The sequence below is a fragment of the Andrographis paniculata genome, unplaced genomic scaffold (assembly GCF_009805555.1).
Source record: "Andrographis paniculata isolate CXL003 unplaced genomic scaffold, ASM980555v1 Contig98END, whole genome shotgun sequence".
Taxonomy (NCBI): Eukaryota; Viridiplantae; Streptophyta; class Magnoliopsida; order Lamiales; family Acanthaceae; genus Andrographis; species Andrographis paniculata.
In genome coordinates this window covers 1,634,401-1,646,618 of record NW_026137637.1, presented here as the reverse complement: position 1 = coordinate 1,646,618, position 12,218 = coordinate 1,634,401, and the positions used below count along the sequence as shown (strand labels likewise).

At 26.9% G+C, this 12,218-nt stretch overlaps 1 protein-coding gene across 1 annotated transcript; it reads left to right on the top strand.

Moving 5' to 3' along the window:
* The first annotated feature begins 6,745 nt into the window (after window positions 1-6,745).
* LOC127243879 (protein HEADING DATE 3A-like) lies at window positions 6,746-9,236 on the top strand. Its single transcript, XM_051264101.1, has 3 exons — window positions 6,746-7,045; window positions 7,292-7,353; window positions 8,721-9,236. Exons 1-3 carry the CDS (start codon window positions 6,845-6,847, stop codon window positions 8,983-8,985), a joined length of 528 nt encoding a protein of 175 aa, XP_051120058.1. The 5' UTR covers window positions 6,746-6,844; the 3' UTR covers window positions 8,986-9,236.
* Window positions 9,237-12,218: the final 2,982 nt, after the last annotated feature.

Genomic DNA, 12,218 nt, shown 5'->3' with positions numbered 1-12,218 from the left:
CAAAATATCCATTTCATTTTTTTTTAATAACTGTACTATCTACCTCATTACAAATACCATTACAGCTTACAATATATTACACAAATGACATTACATTTATATCACACCTACTAATAAGGTTATTTTAGTCATTTATACTTTATTCCTACTATATCCTAATATAATACTAATATTTCTAAAACTACGTGCAAAAAATAAATGAATACTTACTTTTGGAATGGAGGGAGTATTTTTTTTTTCCTACTAAAAATTGAATACAATTTTTCATTGTGTTTTTTGTTAGATTTTGTATAAAATTTTGTTATTAGTTATTGAAATTGTAGATGTATTATTAGATCATTTTTGGGTTTTTTTTTTTTTTTTTTAAATTTATAACATCTCACATAATGTCCCATTTTGATTAATTCATTCTAAAATGTTTCCATGCTAAAGTGAGAAAAGAAAGCAAAGTTTATTGTGATTTTTATTTGAAACTATTTAATTTGATGATTTTCAATAAAAATATATTATTTTTTTATAAAATATTATATAATTATACTATTTTAACCAAAAACTCAAATTCAAGCCAAAATCAAACAAGATATTTGAACAAAAAAAGTCATTCATTAGAATTTTTACTAAGATATGATTAAATATGTAATCAAGTTATACAAAATATTTTGAATATTTATACTAAAATAAAATTGTTATATATATATATATATATTTGTGTGTGTGTGTGTTTCTTTTCCTTTTAATTTTAATGGGACAAATGAGTAAATATTTCAACCCAAAAAGAAAAGATTCATTTTTTTGTTTGTTTTGAGTAACAAAGGCATAAGAAGATGAGAGAAAAAAAAATTCTAACTTTTTTTGAAAACATCTTTTTTCTTACTTTGCAATATTATTATTATTATTATTATTATTATTATTAAAAAAAATAGCCCGTATAATTTTCTTTACATAAATAACACATGATGGCATATTAGTTAGTGTTCATTTTTTTTGTTTTTTTAAATGATTATATAAATATATGTCGAATTCATATGTGCATGATAATAGTAACTTTAAAATATTCATTTATATTAGAAGACGATATAATACATACTTAATTATGTATTTTCTTATTAGATTAAATTTTTAAATAAAATAATATATTTTACATTAAAATAAAAGATATATTTTTTTTTATCGGAAATATTAAATTTTTATTTATATATATATATATATATGAGATGTGGACAAAAGATGTACATATATTGGTGTATATATCATTAGGGATGGGGTTTGAGATGCCCTTGGCCCCAAAACTTTTTTTTGGATGTTCTATTCTCTGCCTTTCTATGGTCCACATCCCTGTTATTATTATTATTATTTTATTATTATTATTATTATTATTATTATTATTATTATTATTATTGCTTTTACAATTTCAAAGATATGCGGATAGATTTTGGCCAAATAAAGCTTAAGAATGGATGTTTTACAATGACATACACATGGCTGTGGTTTCGGTGTTAAATCAACTTTTTCGTTGGAGCAATAACAACACATGAAATATATGAAAATATTAATTTTATATTAATACAATACAAGTATAATGTATAAATAATTAAAAATATATAACAATAGTTTACAGTGACACGTTACTATTAATTTCAGCATATGAAATATATAAAAACAAAAGTACTTTGTACGAAAATTTTAACGTATAGAATCTATGGTATGTTTGGCTAATAAAATGCAGAAATAGAAAGAATGAAACTAACTAGTTATAACTAGGCCTGATCTAAAGTCGAGAAAGAAAAAATGACATGTGTAGCATAGATCGAATTAATTTTGTAACGACTAGGGTTTAATTTGTCATTAAATATATACTGTGTAATACTATATTATTTTCGCCATAACATCAACTATTTTTGTTTAATCCATTTGTATGTTTATAGTTTTAAAGGGTTTTTAAAGTCTCTTATGTCACTTTTTTGAATTTTTTTTTTCTACATTACTATGTTAACTTATGTTTTCAATTTTAGTTTTGCATTAGTGATCATATTTATTTAACATGTAGTTTAATTATACATCATCAATATTTATTTTATACTTCATATTTTATTATTATCAAAATAATCCAATGCACCAAAATAATTTCAAAATATATTTAAACATAATTGTTGTACTATATACACATTTTATACTTTTCAAGAAATGATATATAGATGCATAGTGTATTTATTAGGGTTTTTTTTTCTTTTTAATTAGCTAGTGTGTAGACAACATATATATCATAAATATGTAGCAAATAATTTATACCAATATAATATAAACGTGACAAATGCAATAACACATGACAATAATCCATTACGAGATATGTTTACACAAGAGATAAGTAAAATATGAACTATTACTTACTATCGGTCTCTCTTTTATATATTGATTGGGCTAATTATCATAATGATAATTACTCATAATAAGCATCATAATAGATATTGTTGTGATTTTACTAATATGTGAAATAACAAAATCAACATCAACTAGAATGTGTTCCAAACAAAAACAACAGACAAGCACTAGATATTATACAACTTTGTATTCAACTCATAGAACACAATTTATTGTTTAAAAAGAAAACAAGATTGAAAGCAAAAACACTTCTCTATTTCTTCTAACTCCGGACAGCGGCAATAACTAGGCATCAGCGATCACAGGCGCAAGGTGGCATACAACAAGAACGGCTCCCTTCTCCGGCAACTAATGGCAGCGGACGAACAACGGCAAGGATCTTCTTTCGGCGATTTCAGCGACTCAACAAACAATTAAGGAAATTATTTTGAAGTCTCAATCTACAACCTAATGACTCACACTTAAGGACTAACCCAACCGCCTCCAAACAAAACCCCAAACCAACGGACTCGATCTTAGAACCCTAAACTCTAATTGACCGATTTCCTCCAAAACCTCACAAAGAACATCCAGATGAACAACTTACCGAAGGAATCGAACTAGAACGACTGCAATTTCGGCGAAGAAGAAAACCCCCAAACTTACCGAGAAGAATGGCGATGGAGATGAACCAGAGAGAAAACTGAATCGTGATATACACACATTGTCTCTAACGAGAAGGAAAGGGAATGGGGAGTTATAAGGTATGGGTCGGGTCAGAAAACCAGGTCGGGTTAAAGGGTTTTGGGTTGCGGGTTGGACTTGGTATTGGGTTGGGCCAAAAAGTATCAACATTCTCCACCCTTTTTGCCCAAGTCATTTACCGATGGTTGCTCCCGTAGGAATGCATCACAGCCTAGTGACCTTTTTCGCCTAATCAAGTCGCATGGAAATTTCCCGAGAAGATTCACTCATATACAATGAATCTACACTCACAACAAACGTTAAGTAAACACTGCACTCACGAGCAAACATTAATCCTGCAGAAACTAATAGCTCATTCAAAAAAAGGACAACTTAATGCAAAAAATGAGGCAACATGCGAACTCCACCTTGGAACTAATCACAAAGTATATACATGTCATGACACCATAAAGAAAGACATAGCCTACCCTTATACTAAAGGATCCTATCACATGCTTAAACACATAGAAACACAAAGACAAGCATATATCATACCAAGAAATTCCACGTCGATCACAAAGTAGCTAAGAATATAGGTTTTCTCTATATTTCTTTTTATTGTTATTCGATGATTGATTATCTCTATTGTTGTTGTTTTTGTTATTCCTATTGAAAACTCGACCTTTTATATGCAAAACTTCGCCACTTGAATTTCCAATTGATTTATTAGCTACTAAATCTAATTCATTGCTTTTTAAACCATTTATTACTATATATAAAGTAATGTTATCTCTACCATTTTTAATTGCGGATTTAACATCACTATAGGAATCGAGAATGACATTCAAAAGCACAATCGATGAATATTCATCAATATATTGATCTCCACTTAACTTTATATCTTGAATTAGTTTAGTAAAAATATCTATATTATCATCAACACTCTTCTTACTGTCTAGTTTGAATTGGAAAAAATTTTCAAGCAAAAACAACTTATTTGACAAAGTTACTTCCGTGTACAAAATATCTAACCTCTCCAACAATTGTTTTGCACTAAAAAACTTACCTACTTTCCTAAGCACATTGTCAGTTAAATGCACCACAATACACGCACATGCACATTCATCCATTTTAACACGTTTTTACATAGGTGTATCATCATCAAACGTACAATCTATTGCTCGAGAAAGTTTTTGAGTAATCAAAACACTTTTCATTCTTTGTTTCCAAATAGTAAAATCTATTTTTCCATCAAACTGCTGCATATTGAAAAAAGTACCCATAGGAGCAGTCATTTAAAAGAAAAATTTGTCCACAAATGAAATCACTCAAAAACACAATTCAAGCAATTAATTACCAATCAATCACAAGATTTGCAACAACAACAATCTAGAGCAACAAAGAAAACAAGATTTTCAAGATTACACAATCAATCTATGCAATAAGCAGATTCACCAAAATTCTAATCTAATCTGCAATCAACAGTTTCACTGAGAATTAAAAAATGAAGGGTTTAGCTTTTTACCAAAATCGATCTATTAACAACGATCGATTTACCCGAAGATTCTGCCTTGCAACAACAACAATCTAGAGCAACAAAGAAAACAAGATTTTCAAGATTACACAATCAATCTCTGCAATCAGCATATTCACCAAAATCCTAATTTATGGGGTGTTTGGCAAATAGCTTTTTGAAGAACTTTTAGCTTATTGAACAGCTTTTAGCTGTTTGACCAGTCAAAAAACTAATTTAAGTGTTTGGTAAATTAGCTTTTTGGAATAGCTTTTTGGATCCAAAAAGCTAATTTCTGAAAAGCTAACTTACCCAGCGTTTTGAAATAGCTTTTTCTGTAAAAAAAAATTTATTCCTTATATGCCCTTAAAAATTTATTATACATTTTATACAAATAAATATATTTTGATTATTTATTAATTATATTAGAATATTTTATTATATTATAGTTTTACTTTTATAAATTTAAAATAATTAATTGTTATATAAAAATTATTTTAATTGTAAAATATATAAATTTATTTAAATCAACATAAAATAAAAAAATATAAATATTAATAATTTATTTTTTTATTAAAATTACATTATATAAATTTTATACTAAAAATAAATTAAATAAATTAAATTTATTGAAAATTATAAATATAATGAACTAATCGATAACTAACATAATAAATATATACACGAAAAATTTATTATTTTATATTAATCATTTTCAATAAAAAAAACTATTTATATATTTTAATAAAAATATATTATTTTTAAAATTTAACTTTAATAAAAATAAATCTTTTTATAACACTTTTACAATTTTCAATAACTAATAACAAAAAATTTTAAACATTCTAAATTCAAAAGAACATAATTGAATATATTAGAAATAAGAATAAAATAGAAATGGCTTCAATTGTCATTTTACGTATAAGCAACTAATATCAAACAGTTGTTATACCAAACATTTTAATACAAACAGTTAATCGAATCAGCTAGTCAAATCAGCTAATTGAATCAGCTAATTGTCAAACACGCCCCTAATCTGCAATCAACAGTTTCACCAAGAATTAAAAAATGAAGGGTTTAGCCTTTTACCAAAATCGATCTATTACCAACGATCGATTTACCCGAAGATTCTGTCGAACTTAATGGTTTGACAGATTTGGCTCTGATACCACTGTTGTAATTTTACTAATCTATGAAATAACAGAATCAACATCAACTAGAATGTGTTCCAAACAAAAATAATTTTACTAATCTCTGATATTGATTCAACTTTGTATTCAACTCATAGAACACAATTTATTGTTTAAAAAGAAAATAAGATTGAAAGCAAAAACACTTCCCTATATCTTCTAACTCCGGACAGCGGCAATGACCAGGCATCAGCGATCACAGGCGCAAGGGTGGCGTACAACAAGAACGGCTCCCTTCTCCGGCGACTAATGGCAGCGGACGAACAACAGCAAGGATCCTCTTTCGGCGATTTCCAAGCGACTCGACAAACGATTGGGGAAACTATTTTGAAGGCTCAGTCTACAACCTAATGACTCACACTTAAGGACTAACCCAACCGTCTCCAAACAAAACCCCAAACCAACGGACTCGATCTTAGAACCCTAAACTCTAATCGACCGATTTTTCCCAAAACCCCAAAAAGAACACCCAGATAAACAACTTACCAAAGGAATCGAACTAAAACGACTGCAATTTCGACGAAGAAAAAAACCCCCAAACTTACCGAGAAGAATGGCAATGAAGATAAACCAGAGAGAAAACTGAATCGCGATACACACACTGTCTCTAATGAGAAGGGAAGGGAAGGGAGAGTTATAAGGTGTGGGTCGGATCGGGTCAGAAAACTAGATCGAGTTAAAAAGTTTTGAATTGCGGGTTGAGCTTGGCATGGGGTTGGCCCAAAAAGTATCAATATATATATATGGATTCTTGATCCCCCCAAATATATTTATCAATTATATACTTTCAAAACTTAAAAAAATAAAAAATCTGAAAAGGATAGGAGAATCTTGTTTCTCGTATCATCATGACCATATCACATAATTTAAGATATCTTTTTTATAGAGGACAACATCGTCTATATAATATATATATGCATATATATATACATATAACTTTTTTGGATGTCTGTGTGCCCACCATAAATGGCCACTCTCAAAACCCTATTTATACATCCCTTCTATCCGTCCACACTTGTATTTCTTTCGATCCATTGGATAATATCGAACGATATATGTATATATTGTGATTGAATTGAAACATATCATACATATATTGATGCCAATTAGGGATAGAGATCCATTGGTGGTGGGAAGAGTGATAGGAGATGTTTTGGATCCGTTCATTCGATCGATCCCTCTTAGAGTTGTTTACAACAACCGAGAGGTTAACAATGGCGGAGAGCTTAGCCCTTCCATGGTCGCAAACCCTCCTAGGGTTGATATCGGGGGACACGATCTAAGAACCTTCTACACTTTGGTAATATATACATACATATATATATATATGCATACGCTAATTGTCAGAGCCTTGATTTAGGGTTTACGAGAACATGAAAAATCAAATAGGCAATGTTAATTGAAATTATATACTTCTTATGTTGAGTTCTCGATGGTAGAATGAGATCTGAATTTATTGTCATGTAGTGTCAGTTTATGTATTGTATTTGTATTGTATCGATATAAATTTTTGTAATGTTGATTTATATTTTATGTATGAATATAGGTTATGGTGGATCCTGATGCTCCAAGCCCTAGTGATCCTAGTCTTAGAGAATACTTGCATTGGTACGTACCTACTCCATGTATTTTCATATTTATATATATATTATTATTCCAACTTTGCCCCTCTCTCTCTATTCTCTCTCTCTCTCTCTCTAAATATTTATATATATAGTGTTTTTGTTTGTGGGTGGGATTGTCACTTTTTGTCATGTGATCTTGGTTGGGTTTTGGTTTATAAGTCTTTTGTAGGGTTTTATTTTGGTTGTGTTATATATATATATATATATATATATATAGATATATGTGTGAAATAGTGATTGAATGTAATGTTTTGTATAAACAAATAAAAGTAGTTATGTTTACATGCATAATTTTGAAAGTTTTATTGTATTATCTATATTATAAATATCTATATCACTTTAAATACTTATTATCTCTCATTAAACATTACATAAAAGGTTTCAAAATTCTAAAATATAATTTATATCACAAATATCATATTAAATACTGATTTTTTAAATTTTCTAAAACTCTGAAAACCTATATCTAAATAAAATTTATTTTATTCAAAAGGAAAAAACTTTGTAGTAAAAATGAAGAGAGAAAATTAGGGTTTATTTGATCATTTTTTGTGTTTTATAAGTGAAATTATTTTTAAAATGTAATTTTTTATATATTAAAAAAAATTAGTGTTCAATATAATATTTTTGGAAAGAAATTCAAAAATCAAATTATTAAATAATTAAAGAAAAAATACGAAGAAAACAAACCCTATTACCTAATATTGAATTTTATATATAAAAAAAAAAAAATTAGTGTTCAATATATATTTCCGAAAAAAAAAAGTTCAAAAATCAAATAACTAACTAAAGACAAAAAATACAAAGAAAACAAACCCTATTGACCCGATATTGAATACGTTGTTTTTGTCTTGTAATTTATTTATTTATTTATTTTCAATCGTGAAACCTCACATACAATATAATTTCCCTAAATATGGACAATTTTATTTATTCTATATCGTGAAAATTCACCATTTTTAATTTTTCTATACTTACTTTATTTGGATAATATTATTTTTATTTTATAATGTAAAAATTCACAGTCTTTATTATTTGTAATATTTATACCTTCTGTCTCACTTTTTTTACTATCTATTCTAGTATTATTTCTAGTATTTATATAGCTTTTCTATTTTATAAAAAGTAATAATATATTAATACCAAAATATCTATAACTTTTATCTAAATTACAAATTTACACGTAAAATTACTTCATACAACAAATCAAATGACAAAATTGTCAAAATCTCTTATATACTTCCATTGACCAATAAAATATTATTATTTCTCAATCTACTATAAAATTCAAAATGACCCATTTGATAAGTAACAGAGGCAGTATTTTATTTGGATATGATTTTTGTGTAGGTTGGTGACGGATATTCCGGCAACGACGGGCGCAAGCTTCGGGCACGAGATCATGTGCTACGAGAGCCCACGGCCGTCGATGGGAATCCACCGCTTCATCTTCGTACTTTTCCAGCAGTTGGGTCGGCAGACGGTTTACGCTCCGGCGTGGCGGCAGAATTTCAACACCAAGAACTTTGCCGAGCTCTACAATCTCGGGTCCCCCGTCGCCGTCGTTTATTTCAATTGTCAGAGAGAGACGGGCACCGGCGGGAGAAGACGATGAGGTCGTCTTTTCTGGCCCCGTCGGTGTAATAACTTATAATGTCTTGAAAATTAGACCCGAACTCGGACTCATACCACACCGCCTAATTCAAGGTTGTATGAAAACTAGTTAGTCCCACACACAATATGCTTGTTATTATTTATTTTGCATGTAATGTTATGAAATAAAACATATGTATGTGAGAAATAATAATACATTTATATGGAGGCAAGTATGGTGTTATAATTGAATAACAAAAATATTACATATTATGAGTGAAATCAATGGCCTATTATACATATATAAACATATATTAATATATATTTTTAAAATTAATATTAATTAGTTCAATCAATTTTTATTAATAGAGGCAAACTCATATTGAAGCCTTTAAGAAAAATTACAAGGAATTGTAACTTAAGTGGTTAAGCTACCTTAGACTGAGGTTCAAAATAATAATAATAATAATAATAAGGGTTTAGGAATAATTAGTGAAAAAATAAAAAATAAAATATAGTTCTAATCAAATACTCCCTCCGTCCCACGGAATATGGGTGGATTACCGCAGACACGTGAATTTAGGTAAAGTATAATTAGTAAGTAATTAAGAAGTGTATTAGTAAAAATAATTATTATTTAGTAAAAATAATTATAGATTAAGATTAAGATAAGTAAATAGTTTAATTTAAATTAAGAAAATTATAAAGTTTAAAATTTAAAATGCGATTAAACTGTATAATTATATTTTCAAAAATAGAAAGGACAAGTTATGTGAGATGGATAAAAATAAAAAATAGAGATAAATGATGTGGGACGGATAGAGCATGAAAATATAAGTGAGAAAAGAGTTTTGAAAAAAAAAAATCATTAAATAGTGCATTTGGTTGGGGATTTGGGTTTTTTTTTTATTAGTACCTCTCTTTTAGGGAAAAAAAAAAAGAAGTAACATTTACTTTTTACATGTATATTTTTTAATATTAGTATTATATTAATTTATAGTGAAAAAGATAAGAATATTTTTATTAGATTGTGTGATATAAAAGTAATGATATTTGTATAATTTATTAAAAATTCTAAGAGTATTAATTATGTTAGATAGATAGTACGAATATTAAATTAAGAATACTGCATTCTTATTTTGGAACGGACAAAAATAGAAAATAATATTCTTGTTTTGAGACAAACAATAGAAAAATATATCCTTTCTTACGAGACAAATGAAATATTATTTTTTTAGTAACGTAAAATCGAAATCCTTTATTAATAAGGGATTCCCCAATATTTTTATTTATGTGGGATACTTAAAAATAATTTAATATATGTTGGATTAAAAATAAATTTTAAATTTATATATACTTCGATAAAGTTTATTCTATATACATATTATATAATAGAAAATAAATAAAATTATACAAATTAATTTATAAAATATAAGAAATTTTAAATGTATATAAATATATTTATTTATTTAAAAAGGATAGTATTATAAATATGCTTTTAAAAAATTAAAAAAAAAATGAGATTAAAATAATTAAGTAAATAGAATCAGTGTAACTAGTTCCAATTGCAAAACAAAAAAGACCCTAAAACTTGTAGCAATAACATATTACTATTACAAAAATGCTATTATTCCACTCTTCTCGAGTACGATGTCCCTTTTACAGTAAACACGAAAATTTAGGTATAATATAAATAGTAAATAATTAAAAATATATTTGTAAAAATAATTATTGTATAATAAAAAATAATTTTAGATTAAGACGAAGATATACGATTAGTCTAATTGAAGTTAAAAAAATTAAACATTAAAAAATTTAGAATGAGATTAAAATATCTAATTCTTTTTCAAAAAATGAAAGTAACATAATGAGCGGGACAGACGGAGATAGAAAAGTGGACACGGTAAGCGAGAAGTAGAGGGTACTATCTTTTGTTTACAAAAAAATGTGCTAATTTTTTTATATTTTTACAAATAAATGAATAAATTTGGTGAATAAAGAAAAAATTATATATCGATCATCGGCACACGATATATTTAATCACTAGAAAATATTATCTTGTAAAGAGTGATCGACTTGGTGTGAAAGCACTAGTCATTTTTTACTATACTTGTCAGGTTTTACACCTGATTTTACTATTCCACTTTTTTTCCATTCAAAAATATCAAATCAAACACTCAATTTTTATTTATTTTATTACACTAAAATCTAATTTTGTATTCAAAGTATCACATCAACACATATTTATATCATATCAAACAATTATTTCAATTCAAAATTTTACTATTCAAAATCAAAACCCAAAACTAAAATCTCACAAGTAAACAGCCAATATAAATTTATAAAACTAGTTTTGTTTTTTTATTATTGTTATACACATATTACTATTTTGTACACTTAAATTAACATACATATTTAGAAGGGTAAAAAATATTTTTAACCAATATTTTATACTCCCTAGTCTTGTTTACTATTTTTGTCCGTGAAACAATAGTCTCGTTTCCATAAATAACCATATTACTATAAAATTATCTTTATTTTTTCATTATTATTACATAATTGCCACTACTTTTTATACTAATACACTCACAAGGGCAAAAAAGTCTTTTACCCATACTTTTTACCCACTATTAATATAATATCAATATTCCTTAAATCCCTTGTCAAACACAACTCAAACTATAGCTCTAGAACAAATAGAGAATTTACTACAAGAAAATATCATTTTTGTAACGAGATTTTTTCGTCTTTAAATTCATTTTTTCCGTTACTAATGATATTAGAGACGGAATTAATAATGGAATTATGTTAGCTACGTGATCTTTAGGGACGGAATTCCGTTACAAATATACTATTTTTTTTTTGTAGTGATTTACTATCAATATAATATCAGTATTTTATTTATCCCTTATTCAAAAGTCATAAAACTATTCATCTAAGACGGATCGCTAAATAGCAAAATATACTTATTATTCAAAAACGAAAATAAAAAATATGTTATGTTTACATTGATATTTTTAAAACTTTTGATACTACCGATTCAAAATAATTTATTAATAAAAAATATTACATTAGATACTTAATTTTTTATTAGTTTATTTTTTTTCTTAAATTAAAAAACTTTTATTCAAACAAATTCATATATCTGACATATGCAATTCAAGAAATAAATAAATAAAACATTATATATATACTCATGGAAATCCACTTGAAGGAACATTTCCCTTTTCTTGAATAAACCTACTTGGGGGAATC

Excerpts from the sequence above, each read along its gene's own strand:
- LOC127243879 (XM_051264101.1), top strand. The coding sequence starts at position 6,845 with ATGCCAATTAGGGATAGAGATCCATTGGTGGTGGGAAGAGTGATAGGA. Across the intron at positions 7,046-7,291 it reads TAAGAACCTTCTACACTTTG|GTTATGGTGGATCCTGATGC; the intron begins GTAATATATACA and ends GTATGAATATAG. Across the intron at positions 7,354-8,720 it reads CTTAGAGAATACTTGCATTG|GTTGGTGACGGATATTCCGG; the intron begins GTACGTACCTAC and ends ATTTTTGTGTAG.